At 46.2% G+C, this 26,867-nt stretch overlaps 1 protein-coding gene and 1 long non-coding RNA gene across 3 annotated transcripts in view; both read left to right on the top strand.

The window, feature by feature from the left end:
- LOC308275117 overlaps nt 1–26,867 on the top strand; it is a 562,357-nt gene that overhangs the window by 144,227 nt on the left and 391,263 nt on the right. The window lies entirely within an intron of this gene.
- On the top strand, nt 2,760–5,721 carry SHBG (sex hormone binding globulin; the record flags this gene model as incomplete). Of its 2 annotated transcripts, XM_080713369.1 has the most annotated exons (7): nt 2,760–2,839; nt 3,350–3,539; nt 3,653–3,814; nt 4,043–4,202; nt 4,337–4,473; nt 4,824–5,031; nt 5,573–5,721. In XM_080713369.1, the coding sequence occupies exons 1-7, from the start codon at nt 2,811–2,813 to the stop codon at nt 5,719–5,721; spliced, it is 1,035 nt and encodes a 344-aa protein (XP_080569495.1). In that variant the 5' UTR covers nt 2,760–2,810. The 2 variants fall into 2 exon arrangements, with proteins under 2 accessions (XP_080569495.1, XP_080569496.1); XM_080713370.1 differs by lacking the exons at nt 4,337–4,473; nt 4,824–5,031.

Here is a 26,867-nt window from a genome sequence, read left to right as displayed (position 1 = left end):
TCCAGAGCTGGGTGTGATGGTGCCACACAAATCCCAGCATTTGGGAGGCTGAGACCAGAGGATCGCAGTTTGTAGACAGCCTCAGTTACTTAGTGAGGCCCTCTGCAACTCAATGAGACCCTGTTTCAAAATAAAGATAAAAAAAAAGCCGCGTGTGGTGGTGCACGCTTGTAATTCCAGCATTCAGAAGGCTGAGACTGGAGGATCACGGTTTGCGGACAGCCTCAGCTACTTAGTGAGGCCCTCAGCAATTCAGTGAGACCTGGTTTCAAAATAAAGAATAAAAAATTGGGCAGGGCATGTAGCTCTGAGGTCAAATGCCTCTGTGGGAAAAAAGAAAAGAAAAAAAATATGGGCAGGGGTGTAGCTTGGAGGTTGAATGCCCCAGATGCACACACACACACACACACACACACACACACACACACACACAAGAGGACCTCCGGGTTCCATCCCCAGTACCACAAATTAATTAATTAGCTAATTAATTAATTTAATTTAATAAAAATAAGGCTGGAGGTATAGCTCAGAGGTAGAATGCCTCTGGGTCCAATCCCCAGTACCTAAATAAATAAAGAAAGAAATAAGGCTGGGGTAGTAATCCAGAGGTAGAATCCCCCTTGGTTCTATCCCCAGTACCAAAAATAAATAAAAGCCAACCATGGTGGCACACTTCTGTAATCTCAGTACCTGGGAGGCTAAGACAGAAGGATTGCAGGTTAGAGACCAGCCTCAGTAACCTAGGGAGACCTTGTTTCAAAAACAAAAAAAAAAAAAAAAAAATAAAAAAAGGACTAGTAGAAGCTCAGAGGTAGAATATCCTGAGTTCAATCCTCAGTACCATAAACAAATAAATAAAAGGGGTCAGGGTGTTGGGCGCAGTGGCACATGTCTGCAATCTCAGTACTTGGGAGCTGAGACAGGAGGATTGCAGGTCTGAGGCCAGACATTGGTAACTCAGTGACATCCTGTTTCAAAATAAAAAATAATCTCGGCATGATAGGGTACACCTGTAATCCCATTACTTGGGAGGCTGAGGCAGATGGAACACGGATTTGAGACCAGCCTCAGCCCTTTAGTGAGACTCTCAGCAACCTAGTATGACTCAGCTTCAAAACAAAAAAAGGGTTAAGCCGGGCTTGGTGGTGCATGTAATCCCAGCATTCCGAGGCTGAGACAGGAGGATCACAGTTCATGGACAGCCTCAGGTATTTAGCGAGGCCCTTTGCAACTCAGTGAGACACTGTTTCAAAATAAATAATTAAAAATAGGAATGGGGGTATAGCTCAGAGGTAGAATACCCCTGGGTTACATCCCCAGTACTGAAGAAAGAAAGGAAGAAAGAGCCGGGCGTGGTGGCGCACGCTTGTAATCCCCGCGCTTGGGAGGCAGAGACAGGAGGATCGCGCAGGTTCGAAGCCAGCCGCGCGCGCTGGCTTAGGAGACCCTGTTTCCAAATATAAAAATGTAAAAAGAGGTCTGGGAGTGTAGCCCGGAGGTAGAAGGGCTTCCAGGAAAGAAAACAAAAAGGCTAAGGATGTAGCTCAGAGGTAAAATGCCCCTGGGTTCAATCCCCAGTACCATTAAAAAAAAAAAAAAAAAAAAAAGAGCCAGGTGTAGTGGCGCACGCTTGTAATCCCAGCATTCAGGAGGCTGAGACAGGAGGATTCCGGTTCGCGAACAGCCTCAGCTACTTAGTGAGGCCCTCCACAGCTTAGTGAGACCCTGTTTCAAAATAAAGAATAAAAAATAGGGCAAAGGGTGTAGCTCAGAGGTCAAATGCCCCTGGGTTCTATCCCCAGTACTAAAAGAAGGGGGTTCAAGGAGAGGGTGATGAATTTCTGCTGGTAGACTGTTAGGCCCTGTAATAAAGGGATAAGGAAAATAATTAGGAGTGGGGGCAAGTCCTTTCTTAGAAGCCACTAAATCACACGTGAAGACAATACTTTCTTGTGAGCCAAGCATCTGACGCCTGGGAAGAGTTCAGACTAGACACCGGGCGCTGTGCCCACTTTATCTCAATCAACCCTCATTCTCAGCAATCCCATAAAGAAAGGATTATTTCCCTCATCTGACAGACAAGGACACTGTGGCTCAAAGGTGACGTGAGGTCACTCAGCCAGATACTTGAGATTCCCTGTCTCATCCCCGGCCCAGACGGAGGCTGCCACCTGAGGCAAGCAGGACCCTCTCCGGACCCCGGGTCTGCCGAGCGCCCTCCCTAAGTGAGGGGGACACTTGGAGAGAGAGTGGGGAGAAGAGCAGACCTGAGCAGACCAGTTCCCAAACCTCTCCTCTGGTGGGGGATGGTGATAGAGGGACTCTGTCCCTCACCCAGTTTGTTTTTGGAGGGGCCACAGGGTCAGTGTCCCAGTCTCCTGCCCCCCTTCCTCCCCCGGGGCAACCTTTAACCCTCCACCACCCATGCATTCAACGGCCTCCCCCACACATTGTCCTCACAGCTGTCCGCGCCACAGAGCCAACGGCTGCTGACGATGGACAGAGACCCGCTGGCCGCCTCACATGGGCTGCTGCTGCTGCTGCTGCTGCTAGGGCTGTCACCTCTTCCCCAGCACGGATGGGCCCTGGGACGCAGCCTCCCCACCCAGGTACAGAAGTGGGACAAGGTCCTTGGCCCATGTGTGTCCAGGTGGGCTACGCTATGGCTCTGTCCTTTTCTCCTCTGGCTCTGTGGCCGTGCCCCCACCCTTGACCTGACTTCACTGAACTTGTTTTCTTGCTTACAGGGGACCCAGGACCCTCCTGCGAAGCACCTCAGCCAGGGCCTGGGAACAGAGCCTGTCGCTGTCATGACTTTTGATCTCCGCAAGATCACCAAGTAGGGCTTTATCTAGCCTTTTTTTTTTTTTTTTTTGGTACTTGGGATGGAGCACAGGGGCATTCTACCTTTGAGCTACACCCCCCCCCAGCCCTATTTTTTAATCCTTTATTATTTTATTTTATTTTATTATTTGGTTTGAGGCCCTGGGGATTGAACTCAGGGGCATTCTACCTCCGAGCTATACCCTCAGCCCTATTTTTTTATTCTTTATTTTATTTTATTTTATTTATTTTGTGATTTGGGGATTGAACCCCAAGGGCTTTCTACCTCCGAGCTACACCCCAGCCCGACTTTTTATTATTTTGAAACATAGTCTCACTAAGTTGCAGAAGGCCTCACAAAGTAGTTGAGGCTGGCTGCGAACCCTGGATCCTCCTGTCTCAGCCTCCCAAGTACTGGGATTTCAAGCGTGCGCCACCACACCGGGCCCCTGGCTCCCTGACCTCCACTTCTCCTGACCCTCAAAGGGACAGCCCATACACAGCTTTCCCTTCCCTGTCCTTCCAGATCCTCCTCCTCCTTTGAGTTTCGAACCTGGGATTCAGAGGGAGTGATTTTTCATGGGGATGCCAATATTGAGGATGACTGGTTCGTGCTGGCACTCCGGGATGGCCGGCTGGAGATCCAGCTGCACAATGTCTGGGGCCAGCTCACAGTGAGTGCTGGAACTCGGCTGGATGATGGGCAGTGGCACCAGGTAAGCCCGTCTTGAGCTGGTCTCAGGAAGCCAGAACAGAAGCAAGTGGCTGGGCAGCCCTTTGCCTTGGGATCTCGTCTGATTGACACAAAACCCCCATTCACCCTGTGCAGGTGGAGCTGAAGAACGACGAGGACTCGGTACTGCTCTGGGTGGATGGGGAAGAGAAGCTGCTCCTGCGACAGGTGTCTGGGCCCCTCACCAGCAAACCCCAGCCCTTCATGAGGATTGCACTGGGCGGGTTGCTGTTCCCCATCTCCAAACTTCGGCTGCAGGTAACCATCTCAAAGGGGCAGGAACTCAGGCCAAGCCAAGCAAATATATAAGTTCAGACTTTAGGGAAAAGAGAGGGGACGAGGGTTGCGCAGGGGTGGGGGGAGAAGGGGAATCAAATGCTGTATCTCAGCGGGGTATAAACTGAGGGTGGGGAGGCTGGGACTGGAGCTCAGATGCCCTGATTTCAGCAGTCAGGCATCCTCCTTCCCTGTACCCATTCCTTCCAGTTGGTTCCTGCCCTGGATGGCTGCCTTCGCAGGGATTTCTGGTTTGGCCATCCGTCCCAACTGTCAGCGCCTGGCCCCTCTCGCCTCAGAAGCTGTGATGTGGACTGGCAGCCTGGGCTGTTCTTCCCTCCTGGGACTCATGCAGAATTCAGCCTCCAAGGTAGACTTCTTGGAACCTGTTTTTCCTTCTGTGGCCAGCTCCACCTTCCTCTGACTCCCTCCAACACTGGATCCTTCTCCCCACGAGGCGCAGCCTTAAGGCCTCAGGAGGGTCTTTCTCTCCACCACCCCCAGACATTCCCCAGCCTGGTGCAGAGCCCTGGGCCTTCTCTCTGGACCTGGAATTTAAGCTGGCAGCAGGCTCAGGCCGCCTCCTTGCCCTTGGGGCACCGCAGAACTCTTCTTGCCTCAGCCTTCACCTCCAAGAGCAAGTAAGGAGAGGGTGAGGTGCTGCCTGTTCAGGGGAGTCTAGTACTGTGGGGCAAAAGCCTCCAACATTTTAATATTAGGAAGGCTTAAGGGTGACCTTGGGGGCAGGAGAGCCAAGGACACATCCTGAAGCTGCCCATGGAGAAGCAAACAGCTTCTAGTTAGGTTACATGTTTATTTGGGGGTGGAGGTCATGTCCCAGAAGGTTAAACCAGGAAAATGGGGGCAGGATTTAAGTGGTGAGAAGAACCCATAGATGGAGGTGTGGCTGAGGGGCAGATCTGGGACCACAAGGAGTGGGCATGGCCCATTCTTTCCTACCTGACTTGTGTCTCTGTTCCACATACTACAGAAGGTGGTGGTGTCTTCTGGAGCGGGGCCCACGCTGGAGGTGCCCCTGGTCTTGGGACTCCCTCTTCAGCTGAGGCTGGGTATATCCAGTGTGGTCTTGAGCCAGGGACCCAAGACTGAGGTCCTCGCTGTGCTTCCTTTGAGCCTTGACTCCCTTCCCAACCTCTGGGCCCAGCCTCAGGGCCGTCTCTTCCTGGGAGCTTTACCAGGTAAGAAAGCCGCTCAAATTCCTCAGTACACCAAGGAAACCAGCTAAAGGGAGGGGACACATTTGCTAGGCAATCTCTGGGAGGGAAGAAGAAATGGCTGCAAAAAAGAGAGGAAAAGAGCTGAGGGTGTAGCTCTCAAGAGGTGGAGAGCAGACCTTGTCTAGTATACGTGAGGCCATGGGGTTCCAAACCTAGCACCCAAAAAAAGAAAAAAGATAACGGGCAGTGGATGAAATTGCTGCTTGAAGGCCGGGCGTAGTGGCGCACACTTGTAATCCCCGCGCTTGGGAGGCTGAGACAGGAGGATGGCACAGGTTCCAAGCCAGCCTCAGCTACTCAGTGAGGCTCTCAGCAACTTAGTGAGACCCTGTTTCCAAATGAAATATAAAATAGGTCTGGGAGTATAGCCCGGAGGTAGAAAGGCCCTGGGTACCACAAAAAAAAAAAAAAAATTGCTGCTTGAAATTCAAGTTAGAGACTTGGAAAAGTGAGCAATTTCCAGATTCAAGCCATCCTAATGCATTATTGCCACCTCCCCCAGGAGAGAACTCTTCCGCCTCCTTTTGCTTGGATGGCCTGTGGGCACAAGGACAAAGACTGGATGTGGACAGGGCTCTGAACAGAAGCCAGGACATCTGGACTCACAGCTGCCCCCGGAACCTGGGCAATGGCACCGGTACTGCCCATTAAGGCCTCTTTGGATGTGGCTCACCCGATTATTCAATAAACATTTACTGTGCAATGGCAGGGGGCCAGGCTCAGTGTCGAGCATCGATAGAATCCATTGAATAGCAAAAGTGATCCAAGGTTCTGCCTTCTGTTGTATATATGTGTGTAGGGTTGGGTCCTGGAGATTGAACCCACGGGCAATCTACCTCTAAGCTACTGAGCTACACCCCCAGCCCTATTTTCTTTACTGTGTGTGTGTGTGTGTGTGTGTGTTACTAGGGATTGAACTCAGTGACATCCTATGTACTCAGCTCTATTTTATTTTTATTTTGAAATAGGGTCTCTATCCGGGTGTGGTGGCACAAGCTTGTAATCCCAGCATTTGAGAGGCTAAGACTGGAGGATGGCGGTTCACGGACAGCCTCAGCTATTTACTGAAGCCCTCCACAACTCAGTGAGGCCCTGTTTCAAAATAAAGAATAAAAAATAGACCAGAGGGTGTAGCTCGGAGGTCGAATGCCCCTGGGTTCCATCCCCAGACCCGCAAAAAAAAAAAAAAAAAAAAAAAAAAAAAAAAAATATATATATATATATATATATATATATATATATATATATATATATAAATTAAAAAAATAGGGTCTCACTAGATTAAGAGTCTCACTATATTCTGAGGCTGTCCTCGAACCTGTGATCTTCCTGTCTCAGCCTCCCAAGTACTGGGATTTCAGGCATGTCCTACCATGCCTGGCTCTTTATGTTCTTTTTCCTTCCTTCCTTTTTTTTTTTTTTTCCTTTTTCTTGGTATTGTGGATTGATCCCAGAAGCATTCTACCTCTGAGCTACAGTTATATTTTGGAAAAAGATCTAGGCTGCAGAGGGCCTCACAAGGTTGCTGATGTTGTCCACAAACCTGTGATTCTCCTGTCTTAGCCTCCCAAGTACTGGAATTACAAGTGTGCACCACCACTCCCAGATTTTTTCCTTTTTTGTTATTTTTCATTTGTTTGTTTGTTTATTTATTTTGTGGGCCTGGGAATTGAACCCAGAAGGAGTCTACCTCTAGGCTATACCCCCAGCCCTATTTTATTTTTATTTATTTATTTTTTGTTTTGTGGAACTGGGGATTGAGCCCAGAGGCATTCTTTGTGGTTCTGGGGATGGAACCCAGGGGCATTGTACCTCCTAACTACATCCCCAGTCCTGTTTTCTAGCCTTTTAATTTTTATTTTATTATTATTATTATTATTATTATTATTTGTAGGTTTGGGGATGGAACCATGGGGCATTTGACCTCTGAGCTACACCCCTTGCCCTATTTTTTTTTTCTTTATTTTGAAACAAGGTCTCACTAAGTTGCAGAGGCCTCACTAAGTAGCTGAGACTGTCTGCGAAGGATCTGGTCTCAGCCTCCCAAATGCTGGGATTACAAGCATGCACCACCATGCCTGGCTCCCCCTCCCCCCTTCTTCTTTTGAAACAGGTTCTTGCCAGGTTGCTGAGAGTCTGATAACTGGCTGATGCTGTCCTCGAACCTATTATCCTCCTGTCTCAGCTCTCTCCAGTACTAGGATTACAGGTGTATGCCACCATGACTGGCTTATTTTCTATTTTGAAACAGGGTCTCACTAAGTTGCTGAGGGCTTTGCTAAATTGCTGAGGATGACCTCAAACCTGCAATCCTCCTGTCTCAGTCTCCCAAGTACTGGAATTACAAGTATGTGCCACCACACTTGGTTGGTCCCAGGCTAACAAATACATGGATAGTTGAGAAATCTATAAGCACCATTTAGTTGTGTGATCCAGCTAGGCATAGTACCACATGCCTGTAATCCCATTACTTGGAAGTTGAGACAGGAGAATCACAGGTTCAAGGTCAGCCTCAGTAAATTAGTGGTACACTCAGCAACTTAGTGAGACCCTGTTTCAAAATAAAAAATAAAAGCTGGGCATAGTGGCACATGCTTGTAATCACAGTACTGAGGAAGCTGAGACAGGAGGATCGCAGGTTGACAGTCAGCCTTAGTTACTTAGTGAGGACACTCCACAAATTAGTGAGACTGTTTCAAAATAAAGAATAAAAATAGGGCTGGGAGTGTAACTCAGAGATAAAATGCCCTTGGCTTCCATCCCCAGTGCCACTAAATCAATAAGTGAGTAAATACACACATACATACATACATACATACATACATACATACATACATAAGGCTGTAGATTAGCCAGGCATAGTGGTGCATGCTTGTAATCCAGTACTTGGGAGGCTGAGACAAGAGCATCACAAATTCAGAGCAGCCTCAGCAGTACACTGAGACTAATCAACCTAATGAGACCTTGTTTCAAAATAAAACTATAATAGGGCTAAGGGTGTAGTTAAGAGATAGAATGCCCCTGGGTTCAATCCCCAGTCCCCCCCACACACACACACACACAAAAAATGTCTGAGTGAGAGGCTGAGAGGGGAGGGATTATAGGTTCAAGTACAGCCAGGAGCCTCCTCTCTCCCCAACATCTGTTCCTTCGGCCTTCCTATCTCAGAGGTCAGTTGTCTTCCTTATTCTGGTCCCTGGACTGGGGATTGCTGCCCAGGGAAGAAGCAGCAGGGGGCGTGAGAGAATCACTGAGAGATGGGTCAGGGGCTCTGGGGAAACAGTGAGACCCTGTTTCCAAATTTAAAAAATTATAAAAATAGGTCTGGGAGTATAGCCCAGAAGTAGAAAGCCCCTGGGTTCCACCCCCAGTACCACCGAGAGAGAGAGAGAGAGAGAGAGAGAGAGAGAGAGAGAGAGAGAGAGAGAGAAAAGAAGAAAAAGGAGGAGGAGGAGGAGGAGGAGGAGGAGGAGGAGGAGGGGAGGAGGAGGAGGGGAGGAGGAAAGGGGGGGGGAGCACACCTGTAATCTGTAATCTTAGTACTTGGGAGGCTGACACAGGAAGATTGCAGGTTCAAAGCCAGCCTCAACAACATAGTGAGGTCCTCCTCAATTTAGTGAGAGCTTGTTTTAAATAAAATAGAGCAGGGGGTGTAGCTCAGAAGCAGAATGCCTCTGGTTTCAATCCCCAGAAACACACACACACACACACACACACACACACACACACACACACACAGCAAAGGGCAGGACAGACAAGAGGTGGGGCTCAATGGTAAAGTCCTTTCCCAGCATATGCGGGGCCCTGGCTGCCATCCCCAGCCCTGCGCAGAAAAGAAAAAAAAAAGGGTGGGGGGAGAATAGTGGGAAAAAGTAGGCGTATCTCTTGAACCCAGTGGCATTGTACCTCCAAGCCACACCCCAGGACTATTCTATTTTGAAACAGGGTTTTGCTAAATTGCTGGGGCTGGCTTCCAATCTGTGATCCTCCTGTCTTAGCTTTTAAATACTGGTATTATAGAGATGAGCCACCCCTGGCTTCTCCTACTCCTTGCCCTTGCTTTGTTCCCAGATGAATTTATCTCTACTCCATTAAATAGAAACTGGTTGGTACCGGTTTCAATTGGGAAGGACAGACAGATTCAGGACTGACAGTCTCTGTCCTCAAAGAATATGTGGAGAATCAAGGTGCTCCAGCCCCTCCCTGGGGAAACCTTATGCCCAAACCCCCAGCTGCCACCCCAGCTCCCCACCTTCCACCCTCTTTGGGATTCTTGTATCCCTGCCTGCTAAGGAGCCTTGGGGCTCCAGCCTGTATTCCTCACCTCTAAACCTAACCCCTCTCAAGAACTGGTAACTCGTACCCATGTCCCCAGACCCCATGGGAATGAACAATGTCCCGACCTTGCAGTTTCTTACAAGGATCTGACTGCCAGTAACCAAGGCAACTGGATGTCATTTATTAGGCCAATGGTCTCCTTCAGCAGAGGTCAGCCTGGACCTACATGACCCAGGAAAAGGAGGCTTCTGTATCATAATCCCAGTACTTGGGAGGCTGAGATAGTAAGATCACAGGCTCAAGGTCAGCCTCAGCAACAGAGTGAGACCTTCAGCAATTTAGTGAGACCTTGTTTCACTTTTTAAAAAATTTATTTATTTGGCCAGGCGTGGTGGCGCATGCCTGTAATCCCTGGGCTTGGGAGGCTGACACAGGAGGATCACACAGGTTCGAAGCCAGCCTCAGCTACTTAGTGAGGCTCTCAGCAACTTAGTGAGACCCTGTTTCCAAATAAAAATATAAAAATAGGTCTGGGAGTATAGCCCGGAGGTAGAAAGCCTCTGGGTTCCATCCCCAGTACCACACACACAAAACAATTATTTATTTATTTATTGGTACACGGATTGAACCCACAAACTTTCAACCTCCTATCTACACCACCAGTCCTATTTTATTTTTTATTTTGAAACAGGGTCTCACTAAATTGAGGAGGCTTCCCTAAGTTGCTGTGGTTGGCTTTGAACCTGTGATCTTCCAGTCTCAGTCTCCCAAGTACTGGGATTACATGTGTGTACCACCACACCCAGGTGTGAGACTTTGTTTCAATATTAAAAAAAAAAAAAAAAAAAAAAGCCCAGGGATGGTGGCACATGCTTGCAATCCCACTACTTGGGAGTCTGAGACAGGAGGATTGTAGGTTCAAAGACAGCCTCAGCAAGTAGTGAGGCTCTCAGCAACCTAGAAGACCCTATTTCAAATTAGGAAAAAAAAAAAAAAAAGCCAGGCATGGTGGCTTGTAATCCCAGTACTTGGGAGGCTGAGACAGGAGGATCAAAGGTTTGTGGCCAGCCGGGCGTGGTAGCGCACGCTTGTCATCCCTGCGCTTGGGAGGCAGAGACAGGAGGATCGAGCAGGTTCGAAGCCAGCCGCGCGCGCTGGCTTAGGAGACCCTGTTTCCAAATAAAAATGTAAAAATAGGTCTGGGAGTGTAGCCCGGAGGTAGAAGGGCTTCCAGGAACCCCAGTACCACCAAAAAAAAAAAAAAAAAAAAAAAAAAGGTTTGTGGCCAGCCTCAGCTACTTAGTGAGGCCTTCTGCAACTTAGTGAGACCCCGTTTTTAAATAAAAGGGCAAGCTGGGCGTGGTGGCACACGCTTGTAATCCTCGCGCTTGGGAGGCTGAGACAGGAGGATCGCGCAGGTTCGAAGCCAGCTTCCGCTACTTAGTGAAGCTCTCAGCAACTTAGTGAGACCCTGTTTCCAAATAAATTATAAAAAAAAAAAAGGTCTGGGAGTATAGCCTGGAGGTAGAAAGCAAATAAATAAATAAATAATAAAATAAAAATAATAATAAAAAAATAAAATAAATAATAGGGCAGGGAGTATAGCTGAGAGGTAGAATGCCCCTGGGTTCAGTTTCTAGTAATACAAACACACACACACACACACACATACACATGGGGGTGGAGGGAGAAGTCAGGTGATTTGACACACACTTAGGAGGCTGAAACAGGAGGGTCCACTGGTTCAAAGCCAACCTCGGCAATTTAGTGAGACCCTGTTTCCAAATGGAAAGAAAAAATAATAGGGCTGGGGATGTAGCTTAGAGGTATAATACCCCTGGGTACAACCCCCAGTACTAGAAAAAATAATACTACACTTGATCTTAGCCAAAGGGCTGAGAAACAATACCAAAAATAATAATAAATGAATAAATTAAATTAAACAAATAAACAAACTGGGCATGGTGGCACACACTTGTCATCCCAGTTGGGAGGCTGGTTGAACTGCAGGTCTGTGGCCAGCCCCAGCAACTTGTGAGGCCCTCCACAATCTAGCGAGACTCTATATCAAAATAAAGAATAAGCTAGGTGTGGCGGCACACACTTGTAATCTCAGTATTTAGGAGGCTGAGACAGGAGGATCAGCGGTTCATAGACAGCTTTGCAGACAGCCTCAGCTATTTAGTGAGGCCCTTTGCAACTCAATGAGACCCTGCTTCAAAAAGAAGAATAAAAAAAATAGAGCTGGGGGTGTAGCTCAGAGGTAGAATACCCCTAGGTTCCATCCCAAGTACTGCAAAAAAAATAAATAAATAAAATAAATAATAAATAAGTAAATAAAATAAAGGATAAAATAGGCTTGGGGGTATATCCTGGAGGTAGAACATCCCTAGGTTCCATCTCCAGTACAAGAAAGAAAGAACAAAAGAAAGAACGAAAGAACGAAAGAAAGAACGAAAGAAAGAAAGAAAGAAAGCAAGAAAGTGACTAAACCCGGCATGGTGGTGCATGCCTATAATCCCAATACTTGGGGGCTGAGACAGGAGGATCACAGGTTCTAGGCCAGCTTCAGAGAGGCCCTTGATAAAATAAAAATTAAAGCCAGCATTGTAGTACACACTAGTAATTCCAGTACTCCAGAGGCTGAGACAGGAGGATTACAGTGTTGAAGCTAGCCTCGACAATTTAGCGAGGCCCTCTGCAACTTAGTGAGATCCTGTTTCCAAATAAGAAATACAAAGCTGGGACTGGCGGTGCACACTTGTATTCAGGATTGCAGTTTGTGGCCAACCTCAGCTACCTAGTGAGGCCCTTTGCAACTCAGTGACACCCTGTTTCAAAATAAAAAACAAAAGCCGGGCGTGGTGGCACACACTTGTAATCTCAGCACTTGGGAGGCTGAGACAGGAGGATCGCGCAGGTTCGAAGCCAGCCTCAGCTACTTAGTGAGGCTCTCAGCAACCTAGTGAGACCCTGTTTCCAAATAAAATATAAAATAGGTATGAGAGTATAGCCTGGAGGTAGAAAGCCTCTGGGTTCCACCCCTAGTACCACTAAATAAATAAATAATAAATAAATAAATAAATAAATAAATAAATAAATAAAATAGAGCTGGGCGTGGTAGCGCACGCTTGTAATCCCTGCGCTTGGGAGGCTGAGACAGGAGGAGCGCATGGGTTCGAAGCCAGCCTCAGCTACTTAGTGAGGCTTTCAGCAACTTAGTGAGACCCTGTTTCCAAATAAAATATAAAAAAAGGTCTGGGAGTATATACCGGAGGTAGAAAGCCTCTGGGTTCCATCCCCAGTACCACCAAAATAAATAAATAAATAAATAAATAAATAAATAAATAAATAAATAAATAAAATAAAATAAAAAATAGGGCTGTAGGTATATAGCTTGGAGGTAGAATGACCCTGGGTTCCATCCCCACCAGTTCCACCAAAAAAAAAAAAAAAAAAAAAAAGAAATATATATATATTCAGACTGAGGGTTTAACTCAGAGGCAAAATGCCTCTGAGTGCCACACCAAAAAATATATATATATAAAAATAGGACTAGAGGTGTAGCTCAGAGGTAGAATGTCCTTGGATTCAATAATAATAATAATAATAATAATAATAATAATAATAATAATAATAATAAATGTAAAAGGACTGGGGATGTATAAAGCACCCCTGGGTTAGATTCCTAAGTACCAAAAAAAAAAAGACAACCACAATTCCTACTGTTGGGGGGTACAAGCAGCCTAAACAAAACCAACCAACACAAAACAAATTAATGAGCAGCATGATTGTGGCCTTGTGAAGGCAATACAATTCTATAATATAAACTGTGGTGGCACCTGTCTATCATCCCAGTACTTGGGAGGCTGAAGCAGGAGGATCATAGGTTTGAAGGCAGCCTCCGCAACTTAGTGAGGCTGACAGCAATTTTAGGAGCTCCTGTTTCAAAACAAAAAACAAAACAAAACAAAAAACTAAAACTAGGGCTGGGGTGTAACTTGGAGGTAGTTTGTCCTTTGGTTCAATCCACAGTACTATACAAACACCAAAAAAATTCTATAATCTAATAGACGGAGGAGGGGAAGGTCACGTGGTCAGGGCGGCCACCGAGATGGTGTCACTTGATCAGAGTCCTGAATAATGAAGGGCGGGTGGGGGGGTCTGGGAGGTGAGTGAGCCTTCAGAAGGGGGCTCAGGAGCCTATGTACACCTGGGCACGCACCAAGGGTGCTGAGTGGCAACTTCCTGACCCTGTGTCCCTGGACTCTCCCAGAGGCTAGCTATTCTCTTCCCTCTCCACCCTGCCCTCTCCAGGACACTGTGCCCCCAACTTCTCTTTCTCCAGCCTGCCCTAGATTCCAGGATTCCTGATTACTGTCCAGGGCTGTCTGCACTCTTTCATTAGAGCTGACTTTGCTTAGACAGAGACTTTGCCAGGGCCCACCAAGGGCACCTACGGATGCCTGTCCAACATCCCCTCCTCCCCACACCCCCCAAAGAAACTCCCCAGACCTTGGCAGCACACCCTGCGGCCTCCAGACCTGGCCTACCGCTCTCTCCACTCTGTGAGCTGCCCCGCTCCCTCCCCCACTCTCTTCCCTGTCTGCCCCCACCCTCGCTTTCAACTAACATTTATTGGCTACTGACAGTATGCCAAGCACTGTGTTAGGTAGTCCACAAGGACTCTGAGGGCTTGGTACTGGCCCTGGGAAACATGGTCTTGGAGGTACACATGTAAAATACTTTCAAAGGACAGGACATGGTGGCACATGCCTGTAATCCCAGTACTTGGGAGGCTGAGACAGGAGGATCACAGGTTCATGACCAGCCTCAGCAGTTTAGGAAGATTCAGTTACCTAGAGAGACTATTTCAAAACAAAAAATAAAAAGGGCTGAAGTATAGCTTGGAGGTAAATTGCCCCTGGGTTCAATTCCCAGTATCACACACACATTCACAGCAAATAAATAAATAAATAAATGCTTTCATAGGGCTGAACATGATGGTGCATGCCTGTAATCCCAGTACTTGGGAGACAGAGACACAAGATTTGTAAACTGGAGGCCAGCCCTGGGCAATTTAGCAAAATGCTGTCTCAAAATAAAAATAAAAAAAGGGCTGTGGGTGCATCTCAGTGGTAGAGCACCCTGGATTCAATTTCTAGTACCACAAAACAAAACAAACACATCTTTCAGAGTAGGGGCACAGTATAATGTATAGGGGTACACCTATAATGCCAGCACTTGAGAGGCAGAGACAGAAGGATTGCGGCCAAGCAGGTTTGAGACAGCAGGTTTGAGGCCAACCTCAGTAAGTTAGCAAGGCCCTCAGTAATTTAGCAAAAGTGTGTTTCAAAACAGAAAATAAACTGGGCATGGTGGTGAATGCTTGTAATTCCAGCATTTGGGAGGCTGAAACAGGAGGATCTGGGTTCGCAGCCAGCCTCAGCTACTTAGTGAGGACCTTTGCAACTCAGTGAGACCCTGTTTCAAAATAAAAAAAATAAGCTGGGGGTGGTGGCGCACGCTTGTAATCCCCACACTTGGGAGGCTGAGACAGGAGGATTACATAGGTTCAAACCCAGCCTCAGTTGGTTTAAGAAACCCTGTTTCCAAATAAAATATAAAATAGGTCTGGGAGTGTAACCCAGAGGTAGAAGGCCCCTGTGTTCCATACCCAGTACCACCAGTAAGTAAGTAAGTAAATTAATTAATTAATTTGAAAAAAACAAAATAAAAAATAGGGCTGGGAAGCTGGGCGTGGTGGCGCACGCTTGTAATTCCTGCTCTTGGGAGGCTGAGACAGGAGGATCGCATAGATTTGAAGCCAGCTCAGCTACTTAGTGAGGCTCACAGCAACTTAGTGAGACCCTGTTTCCAAATAAAGTATAAAACAGGTCTGGGAGTGTAGCCCTGAGGTAGAAAGCTGCTGGGTTCCACCCCTAGTACCACCAAAAAAAAAAAAAAAAAAAAAAAAAAAAAATATATATATATATATATATATACACACACACACACACACACACACACACACACACACATATATATATGTATGTGTGTGTGTGTGTGTGTGTGTGTGTGTGTGTATATATATATATATATATATATATATATATATAGGCTGGGAGTGTAGCTCAGAGGTAAAATGCCCCTGAGTTCCATCCCCAATACTGCAAAAAGGTAAATAAATAAATAAATAAGAGCCGGGCATGGTGGCACAGGCTTGTAATCCCAGCACTTGGGAGACAGGAGGATGCAGCTTGCTGACAGCCTCAGCTACTTAGTGAGGCTCTTTGCAACTCAGTGAGACCCTGTTTCAAAATGAAGAATAAAAAAAGAGCAGGAGGTGTAGCTCAGAGGTCGAATGCCCCTGGGTTCCACCCCCACACCTAAAAAAAAAAAAAAAAAAAAAATCCACCTTTCATAGGTGGGTGAAACACCAGAGAGTCTTAGTTCTACCAAGTAGCATCAAACAGGTGAGTTGTTAGATGTGCAAAGGTAAACAGATGGCTAAATCTTTCTTGCTCTTTTTTTCTCTCTTTTTTTAAATTGGAGATTGAACTCAGGCGCACTTTACCCCTGAGCTACACCCCAAGATAATTTAATTTTTTGCTTTTTTAAACAGGTTCTCACTAGGTTGCTGAGGCTGTGCTTCTACTTGCAATCCTCTTGTCTCAATCTCCCATGAACTCACAGTTGTGAGCCACCATGCTCGGCACTATCTTCCTCCTCCTCCTCCTCCTCCTCCTCCTCCTCCTCCTCCTCCTCCTCCTCCTCCTCCTCCTCCTCCTCCTCCTCTTCCTCCTCCTCCTCCTCCTCCTCTTTCTTTTTTATTTGCAGTACTGGAGATGGAGGGGGGCATTCTACCTTCAATCTATTTTACTTTTTTTTTTCTGGGTGGTACTGGGGTTCCTGGAAGCCCTACTTCCAGGCTACACCCCCAGACCTATTTTATACTTTTTTTAAATTTGGAAACAGGGTCTCTTAAACCAGCGCGGCTGGCTTCGAACCTGCGCGATCCTCCTGTCTTCGCCTCCCAAGCACGGGGATTACAAGGATGTGCCACCACGCCCGGCTTCTACCTTCAATCTAAACCCCCAGCCCTAGTTTTTATTCTTTATTTTGAAACCAGGTCTCACTGAGTTGCAGAGGGCCTCACTAAGTAGCTGAGGCTGTCAGCAAACCATGATCCTCCTATCTCAGCCTCCCAAATGCTGGGATCACAAATGTGTTCCACTATGCCCAGCTCGACACTAAATCTCTTTAACGCTCAATATTTCCAAGTACAAAATGGGAAGGTTACCTATCTACAGGGTTGCTCTAAACATTTGATAAAATCATATAGGGAAAATGTCTATTATAGTGCTTGGCATATGGAAAGTGCTTAACCATTCGACATGGTGCTTTTATTTTAGTCTCAGGCACAGTTGTCGAAGAAGCTGCTGAATATAAGAATGATGAAGGACCTGGGCATGGTGGTATAAATCTGTAATCAGTCCTTGGGAGGCTAGACAGAAGGATTGCAGGTTCGAGAACAGCCATAGCAAGTAGTAAGACTTTCATCAAACTAGTGAGACACTGTTTTAAAATAAGACTAAAAAATAGCCCTGGAGGTATATAGCTCAGAGGTAAAATGCCCTTCGGTTCAATCCCTGGTAGCACAAAAATAAATAAGTAAATAAATACACTGGGCGTGGTGGTGCACACTTGTAATCCCAGCATTCAGGAGGCTGAGACCACAGGATCGTGGTTCGCAGACAGCCTCAGCTACTTAGTGAGGCCCTCTGCAACTCAGTGAGACCCAGTTTCAAAATAAAGAATAAAAAATAGGGCTGGGGGTGTAGCTCAGAGGTCGAATGTCCCTGGGTGCCATCCCCAGACCCACAATAAATAAATAAATAAATAAATAAATAAATAAATATTAAAAATAAGAGACAGGGGTGGTGGTGCATACATGTAATCCCAGTATTTGGGAGGCTGAGACAGGAGGATCACATGTTCCAAGACAGCCTCAGCAAATAGAGAAACTCTCATCAACCTAGCGAGACCCTTTCCCCAAATAAGAAATAAAATTGGGCTGGGGTGTAGCTCAAAGGTAGAATGACTCTGGGTTCAATCCCCAGTACCACAAAATAAATATAAATAAATAAATGAGTAAATAAATAAATAAAGCTGGGCATGATGGCACAGGCTTGTAATCTTGTAATCCCGGTACTTGGGAGGCTGAGACAGGAGGATCGCGGTTCGCCGTTCAGCTACTTAGTGAGGCCCTTTACAACACAGTGAGACCCAGTTTCAAAATAAAGAATAAAAAAATAGAGCTGGGGATGCAGCTCGGAGGTAGAATGCTCCGAGTTCCATCCCTAGTACTGGGAAAAGAAAAAAAAAAAAGCTTGGTGTCTAGCTAAAAAAACACATACACAGCCAAGAGTGGTGGTACATGTCTGTAATCTCAGTACTTGGGAAGGTGAGACAGGAGGATCGAAGGCTGGAGGACAGCCTCAGCAAATAGCGAGACTCGTCAACCTAACGAGACCCTGTTTCAAAACAGAGTAAGTGCCAGGTGTAATGGCGCACGCTTGTGATCCCAGCATTTGGGAGGCTGAGACAGGAGGATCGCTGTTCAAGAACAGCCTTAGCTACTTAGTGAGGCTCTCTGCAACTTAGTGAGACCTTGTTTCAAAAGAAAGAATAAAAAATAGAAACCTGAGCATGGTGATGCACACTTGTAATCCCAGCATCTGGGAGGCTGAGACAGGAGGATCTGAGTTCGCAGACCGCCTCAGCTACTTAGGGAGGGCCTTTGCAACTCAGTGAGACCCTTTTTCAAAATAAAGAATAAAAAAATAGGACTGGAGGTATATCTAAGAGGTAAAATGCCCCTGGGTTCCATTCCGAGTAACACACACACACACACACACACACACACACAAAAAAAAAAAAAAAAAAAAAAAAAAAAAGAATAATAAATAGGGCTGGGGGTGTAGCTCAGAGGTAGAATGCCCCTGGGTTCTATCCTTAGTACCCCAAACAAACAAACAAACAAATAAACAAACAAACAAAAAAACCCCACAAGTTTTCTACCCAGTGGCTCAAGAAAAACCATAGGTGATGATAGCCTTGATTCCTCTTTCCCCCATCCTCACTTGACTCCATTTCCAAAATAGATCCCTGGGTAAGCCAGTCACATCTCTCACCCAGACTGCCTGCTGCAAAGCCTGGTCTCCTTGCTTCTCATGGCCCCATCTCCACAAGGCCGCCATAGTGATTTCCATTACTTTTCTTTTCTTTCTTTCTTTCTTTTTTTTTTTTTTTGGTACTGGGGTTCCTGGAAGCCCTTCTACCTCCGGGCTACACTCCCAGACCTATTTTGTACTTTTTATTTGGAAACAGGGTCTCCTAAGCCAGTGCGGCTGGCTTTGAACCTGCGCGATCCTCCTGTCTCTGCCTCCCAAGCGCTGGGATTACAAGCGTGCGCCACCACGCCTGGCTCTTTTTTTTTTCCTACAGTACCAGGGATGGAACCCAGGGGCATTCTGTCTCTGAGCTACACACCCACACACCCAGCCCTTTTTTTTTTTTTTTTTTTTTGTGGTATTGGGATTCCTGGAAGCCCTTCTACCTCCAGGCTACACTCCCAGACCTAGTAATATATATATATATATATGTGTGTATGTGTATGTGTATGTGTATGTGTATGTGTATGTGTATATGTATATATGTATATATTTTTTTAACTTTTTTTTCCTGGAAGCCCATCTACCTCTGGGCTACACTCCCAGACCTATTTTGTACTTTTTTTGGAAACAGGGTCTCCTAAACCAGTGCGCGCAGCTGGCTTCGAACCTGCACATACTCCTGTCTCCGCCTCCCAAGCGCGGGGATTACAAGCGTGCGCCACCACACCCTGCTATATATATAATTTTTTTTTTTAATTTGGAAACAGGGTCTCTTAAGCCAGCACGGCTGGCTTCAAACCTGCGCGATCCTCCTGTCTCTGTCTCCCAAGTGCGGGGATTACAAGAGTGCACCACCACGCCCGGCCCCAGCCCTATTTTTTATTCTTTATTTTGAATCAGGGTCTCACTGAGTTGCAGAGGGCCTCGCAAAGTAGCTGAGGCTTTTTGCAGACCGGGATCCTCCTGTCTCAGTCTCCCGAATGCTGGGATTATAAGTGTGTGCCACCACACCCGGTTTGCATATTTTATTTTGAAACAGCATCTCACTAGATTGTTGAGGGCCTCAAAAGTTGCTGAGGCTGCCCTCAACCTTAGATCCTCCTGTCTCAGCCTCCCAAATATTGGGGTTACATGTTTTTACTATCACATCTGGTTTATTTATTTGTTTATTTTTATTTTTGTGTTCCTGGGGATTAAACCCAGGGACACTCTACCATTGAGCTGTATCTCCAGTCCTTTTTATTTATTTATTTATTTTGTTTTGCAGGTCTAGGGATGGAACCCACGGGCATTTGACCTCCAAGCTACCCCTTACCCTATTTTTTATTCTTTCTTTTTTTTTTCTTTTTTTTTTTGGTGGTACTGGGGTTCCTGGAAGCCCTTTTACCTTTGGGCTACACTCCCAGACCTATTTTATTTTGGGAAACAGGGTCTCTTAAGCTAGTGCAGCTGGCTTCGAACCTGTGCGATCCTCCTGTCTCTGCCTCCCAAGCACGGGGATTACAAGTGTGCGCCACCACTCCCGGCTTCTTTCTTTCTTTCTTTCTTTCTTTCTTTCTTTCTTTCTTTCTTTCTTTCTTTCCTTCCCTCCCTCCCTCCCTCCCTCCCTCCCTCCTTCCTTTCTTTCTTTCTTTCTTTCTTTCTTTCTTTCTTTCTTTCTTTCTTTCTTCTTTCTTTCTTTCTTTCTTTGTGGTACTGGGGATGGAACTCAGGGGCCTTTAACCCCCGGGCTACAGTTCCAGACCTTTTTTATATTTTATTTGGAAACAGGGTCTCTTAAGCCAGTTGAGGCTGGCTTCAAACCTGTGCTATCCTCCTGTCTCAGCCTCCCAAGCACAGCTATTACAAGTGTGTGCCACCATGCCTGGCTATTCTTTATTTTGAAACAGTCTCACATAGTTGCATAGGACCTCACTAAGTACCTGAGGCTATCTGCGAACTGCGATCCTCCTGTCTCAGCCTCCCAAATTCTGGGATTACAAACGTATGCCACCATACCTGGCCTTTTTATTTATTTTTGAGATAAAGTCATGCTAAATTGCCCTCATGGTCTTGATCTTGCAATCCTTCTGACTTTAGCTGTCCAGGTTGCTGAGATTACAGGCACATACTACCATGCCTGGTTACCTTGTTTTATTTATTTATTTGCTTGTTTGTTTATTTTTGTGGTACAGGAAAGGAAAAGCAGAGGTCCTTTACCTCCAGGCTATACCTCCAGGCCTTTGTGTGTGTGTGTGTGTGTGTGTGTGTGTGTGTGTGTGTGTGTGTGGTATTGGAGATTGAACCCAGAGGCATTCTACCTTCAAGTTACACCCCCAGCCTGATTCTATTTCTTATTTGGGAACAGGGTCTCACGAGGTTGATAAGAGTCTCATTGCTTGTTGAGGCTGTCCTCAAACCTGTGATCCTCCTGTCTCTGCCTCTGAAGTATAAGGATTGACAAGTGGGCACCACCCTAGCATCTTGTAGGTTGTAATGAGGAATCAGGACTCCATCTTTATGGTTAGCAAAAAGCTATTGAAGATTTTTGAACTGAAGAACGGCCTAGTTAAAGCTATATCCTGAGAAAATTAACCCAGAGTCTCCTACAGAATAGACTGAAGTAGGGCCAGCTGCACAATATTTTTTTTGTGTGTGGTACAGGGTGTGGAATCCAGGGGCTTTCTACCTCCAGGCTATACTCCCAGACCTATTTTATACTTTATTGGAAACAGAGTCTCACTAAGTTGCTGAGAGCCTCACTAAGTAGCTGAGGCTGGCTTCGAACCTGTGTGATCCTCCTGCCCCAGCCTCTCAAGCACGGGGATTACAAGTGTGCGCCACCACGCCCAGCTCCAGCTGCACACTTTATAGAGCACAGTTTGAAATGAAAACCGCAGAGCCTTACCACTGGGTTGCTGGCGCACGCTTGTAATCTCAGTTTTTGGGAGGCGCAGACAGGAGGATCACAGGTTTGAAGCCAGCCTCAGCAACTTAGTGAGACCCTGTTTCCAAATAATAAAATAAAAGAGCTGGGGGTGGCGCACACTTGTCATCCCCGCTCTTGAGAGGCAGAGACAGGAGGATCGTGCAGGTTCGAAGCCAGCCTTGCTGGCTTAAGAGACCCTGTTTCCAAATTAAAAAATTAAAAAATAAGTGTCTGGGAGTGTAGCCCAGAGATAGAATGGTTTCCAGGAACCGAGTACCACCAAAAAAAAAAAAAAAAAAAAAAAAAAAAAAAAAAAAAAGGCCAGGGAAGCCAGGCCTGGTGGTACAAGCTTGTTTGTAACCCCAGCATTCGAGAAGCTGAGACTGGAGGGTCACGGTTCACAGACAGCCTCAGCTACTTAGTAAGGCCCTCTGCAACTTAGTGAGATCCTGTTTCAAATTAAAAAGAATAAAGATAGGGCAGGGGGTGTAGCTTGGAGATTGAATGCCCCTGGGTTCCATCCCTAGATGCCCCTGGGTTGAATCCTCAGTAACACTCACACACACACACACACACACACACACACACACACACTGCGGAGCCTTCTCAAAAATCAGGAAAAAGTTCTTTTAAAGGCACTAAGAGCCAAATGTAGTGGTGCATGCTTGTAATCCCAGCATTTGGGAGGTTGACACAGGAGAATTTCAGTTCGTGGCCAACCTCAGCTACTTAATGAGTCCCCCTGCAAGTTAGTGATTCCCTGTTTCAAAATAATAAAATATAGGGCTGGAGGTATAGCTCAGAGGTAGAATGCCCCTGGGTTCCATTCCCAGTACTGCAAAAAGAAGAAGAAAAAAACAATAAATGTTACATATACATATGGAATCCAGGGGCATTCTACCTCTGAGCTACACCCCCAGCTCATTTTTATTTTATTTTTATTTTTTGTGGTACTGGGGATGGAACTCAGGGGCATTCTACCTTCAGTCTACATTCCTAGCCCTAGCTTTTATTCTTTCTTTCTTTCTTTATTTTTTTGGTGGTGCTAGGGGTGGAACCCAGAGGCTTTCTACCTCCGGGTTATACTCCCAGACCTTTTTTATATTTTATTTGGAAACAGGGTCTCACTAAGTTACTGAGAGCCTCACTAAGTAGCTGAGGCTGGCTTTGAACCTGCGGGATCCTCCTGTCTCAGTCTCCCAAGCACGGGGATTACAAGCGTGCGCCACCACGCCTGGCTTTTTATTCTTTATTTTGAAACAGGGTCTCACTAAGTTGCAAAGGGCCTCACTAAATAGCTAAAACTGTCCACAAACTGCAGTTATCCTGTCTCAGCCTCCCAAATGCTGGGATTACAAGTGTGCGCCACCATGCCGGGGTTAAACCAAATAATTGTGAATATAGGCTTCCTGCAATTGAGCAGGTCTCCTGTCTTGTAGCTGGCCCTGGACCTTTGAGGTGATAGTCTAAATGTAAGATTGTGAGGATTTTGGCCAAAAATTTAGGATAAAGTTGAGCGTGGTGGTGCACGCTTGTTATCCCAGTACTTGGGAGGCTAAGACAGTAGGATCGCAAGTTCCAAGCCAGCCTCAGCTACTTAGTGAGGCCCCTGAAACTTAGTGATATACTCTTTCAAAAATAAAAAATAAGCCGGGATAATCCCAGCATTTGGGAGGCTGAGACGAGAGGATCGCAGTTCCCAGACGGCCTCAGCTACTGAATAAAGTACTCTGCAATTTAGTGAGACCTTGTTTCAAAATAAAGAATAAAAAATAGGTCTGGGAGCCAGGCATGGTAGCACAGGCTTGTAATTCCAGAATTTGGGAGGCTGAAACAGGAGGATCATGGTTCATGGCCATCCTCAGCTATTTAGTGAGGCCCTTTGCAACTCAGTGAGATCCTGTTTCAAAATAAAGAATAATAAGCTGGGCGTGGTGGCGCACGCTTGTAGTCCCCGCGCTTGGGAGGCGGAGACAGGAGGATCGCACGGGTTTGAAGCCAGCCGCGCGCACTGGCTTAGGAGACCCTGTTTCTAAATAAAAATATAAAATATTCCTGGGAGTGTAGCCCGGAGGTAGAAGGGCTTCCAGGAACCCCAGTACCACCACCAAAAAAAATAAATAAATAAAAATAAATAAAATAAAATAAAATAAAGAAAGAAAGAAATAAAGAAAGAATAAAAAATAGGGCTGGGGCTGGGGCTTGGAGGTAGAATGTGCCTGGGTTCCATTCCCATTGCTGCAAAAAAAAAAAAAAAAAAAATTTAAAAAAAAGAAGAAGAAGAAGCCGCCAGGCGTGGTGGCACACACTTGTAATCCCCGCGCTTGGGAGGCTGAGACAGGAGGATCGCCCAGGTTCAAAGCCAGCCTCAGGTACTTAGTGAGGCTCTTAGCAACTTAGTGAGACCCTGTTTCCAAATAAAATAGAAAATAGGTCTGGGAGTATAGCCCGGAAGTAGAAAGCATCTGGGGTCTACCCCCAGTACCACCAAAAAAAAAAAAAAAAAAAAAGAATAAGTCACGGGTGGTGGCACACTCTTGTAATCCCAGTACTTGGGAGGCAGAGACAGGAGAATCTGGGTTCGTAGCCAGCCTCACTACTTAATGAGACCCTCTGCAACTTAGTGAGACCCTGTTTCAAAATAAAAAATAAAAAATTGACCTGGGTTGTAGCTCAGACATAGAATGCCCCTGGATTCAATCTTTAGTACAAAAAAAAAAAAAAAATTGGGCTGGGGCAAACTAACCAACCAACCAAACATATAAACACAAACTTAGGGTGAAAACTAAAAGGAAAAGAAAACTTCTTGCTGAGTGAGGTGGCACGTGCCTGTAATCCTAGTACTCAGGAAGCTAAGACAGGAAGATCGCAGGTTCGAGGCCAACCTGAGCAACTTAAGAGACCCTGTCTCAAAAAAAAAAAAAAAAGTCTGGGGGTGTAGCTTAGTGTTAGAGCACCCCTAGCTCAACCCCCAGTGCCACAAAAAGTAAAGAAAAACTCCACAGAGAGTGAGAAGATTTGAAGGAAGATAAAAAGTAAAGATAATCATTTATTTATTTATTTATTTATTTTATTTAATGGTCCTCAGGATTGAACCCCGAGGCATTCTGTCTTTGGGCTATACCCCCCAGCCCAATTTTTATTTATTTGGAAACAGGGTCTTACTAGGTTGATGAGAGTCTCACTACTTGCTGAGGCTGTGCTTGAACCTGCGAATCCTCCTGTGTCAGCCTCACAAATACTGGAATTACAGGCTTCCTATTTTATTTTTTATATTTATGTTGATTTTTCCAGTTCCTATTTTTATTTTATTTTATTACTTTGAAACAGGATCTCGCTAAATTTATGGGGCTTGGACCTGCAATTCTCCTGCCTCAGCCTCCCAAGTAATGGGATTACGGGGGGCATGAGCCATCACATCCAGCAAATCTTTTCCTTTCACTAATTTATTTAGCAGTACTGGGGATGGAACTCAGGGTCTTGAACACACTAAGTGCTCTACCTCTGAGCTACACCCCCGGGACCTGAGATGGTTTTTTTTTATTTATTTCATTTCATTTAATTTTATTTGTACTAGGGATTGAACCCAGGAGCATTTTACCTGCAAATTACACCCCTACCACTTTTCATTTTTTATTTTGAAACAGGGTCTTATGAAGTTGCTAAGGCTGGCTTTGAACCTACAATCTTCCTGTCTCAGTCTCCCAAATTCTGGGATTACAGGCTTGTGCCTCCATGTCCAGCAAGATAATGATTCTCAGATGCTTTTTTTTTTTTTTTTTGGTGGTACTGGGGTGGAACCCAGACGCTTTCTACCTCCGGGCTATACTCCCAACCCTATTTTATGCTTTATTTGGAAACAGGGTCTCACTAAGTTGCTGAGAACCTCACTAAGTAGCTGAGGCTGACTTTGAACCTGTGCGATCCTCCTGTTTCAGCCTCCCAAGCGTGCGCCACCACGCCCGCCTTTAGATGGTATTTAGAAGTCTTCTTCTCTACTGGAATGTAGGCCTCTCCAGCCCTCCGAGAGCTGCAGCTTCAGGCTAACCCATCTCGGCCTTCTCAGGAGTAGTGTGGGGCTGTCTCTAATAGCTATATGCTCCATACGCGCTGGGTGCGTTGGGAGGCAAAATCCCTAGGCAAGCCTGACTCTAGAGCTGGGACTTCAGGGTCATGCTGCGGCTGGGCACGTGGTGTGGCAGGGGGAGGGGGAGGGGAAGCTTAAGAAAGACTATTTGGGAAAGATGGAGAAGGCCCTGCCCTTGGCAACAAGTGAGATAGACAAGAGGCTGTGGGACTGGAGGAGGTGTGCCTGTGGTGGCTTCTATTTGTCTCTCTGTGCACTATTCTACCTTACATGCCTACTGGTCCAGCAGGCCGGCTGGTCTCTTCACTTTCTTTTTTTGCAGGTCTAGGCATGGAACCCAGGGGCATTCGATGGCCAAGCTACATCCCCTGCCCTATTTTTTGTTTTACTCTTTATTTTGAAACAGGGCCTCACTAAGTTGCAGAGGGCCTAAGTAGCTGAGCCTGTCCCGGAACAGCGATCTTCCAGTCTCAGCCTCCTGAATTTTGGAATTACAACCGTGGTGGGCTTCACTGTCTTTCTTGGTCTCTTTGCCTATTCTTCTGCCCTGTGTCCCCTGGGTCTTTCCCAGGATTTTTTTTTTTTTTTTTTTTTGGTACTAGGGCTGGAACTCAGAGGCATTCTAGCTCCGAGTGACACCCCCAGCCCTACTTTTTATTCTTTATTTTTATTTTATTTTATTTTTATTTTATTTTTTGGTGGTACTAGGGGTAGAACCCAGAGGCTTTCTACCTCCGGGCTATACTCCCAGACCCATTTTATATTTTATTTGGAAACAGGGTCTCACTAAGTTGCTGAGAGCCTCACTAAGTAGCTGAGGCTGGCTTCCGTGTGATCCTCCTGTCTCAGCCTCCCACAAGCATGTGCCACCATGCCGGCTTCTTTCCCAGCATCTTTATTTTTAGTCTGTTTCTAACTCTGTCTGGGGCCCCCACCTTTGAACTTTTCTTTCCTTTTCTTTTTTCTTTTTTGTGGTGTTAGGGATGGAACCCGGGGGCATTCTACCTCTAAGTTACACCCCCAGCCCGATTTTTTTATTCTTTATTTTGAAACAGAGTTCCACTAAGTGCGGAGGGCCTAAGTAGCTGAGGCTGTCCGCAAAACCGGATCCTCCAGTCTCAGCCTCCCAAGTCCTGTGATTACAAGCGTGCGCCACTGCACCTGGTTTTTGAGCTTCCTTTTCTGAGCCTCTGTGGGGTTATTTTTCCTTTTATTCCCTCTACCCCACCCAAACACCCCCTCTATGCTCTTTTCTCACTCTGTTTAGGTCCAGCACCTAGGGTGGGGGTAGGGAGGAAACTGCTCGCTCCAAAAAGGCGGCAGGGGCGGGTCCAATCGGTCTCTC

The sequence above is a fragment of the Muscardinus avellanarius genome, assembly GCF_963383645.1.
Source record: "Muscardinus avellanarius genome assembly, chromosome: 16".
Classification (NCBI taxonomy): Eukaryota; Metazoa; Chordata; class Mammalia; order Rodentia; family Gliridae; genus Muscardinus; species Muscardinus avellanarius.
This window is presented reverse-complemented; position numbering and strand designations above follow the sequence as displayed.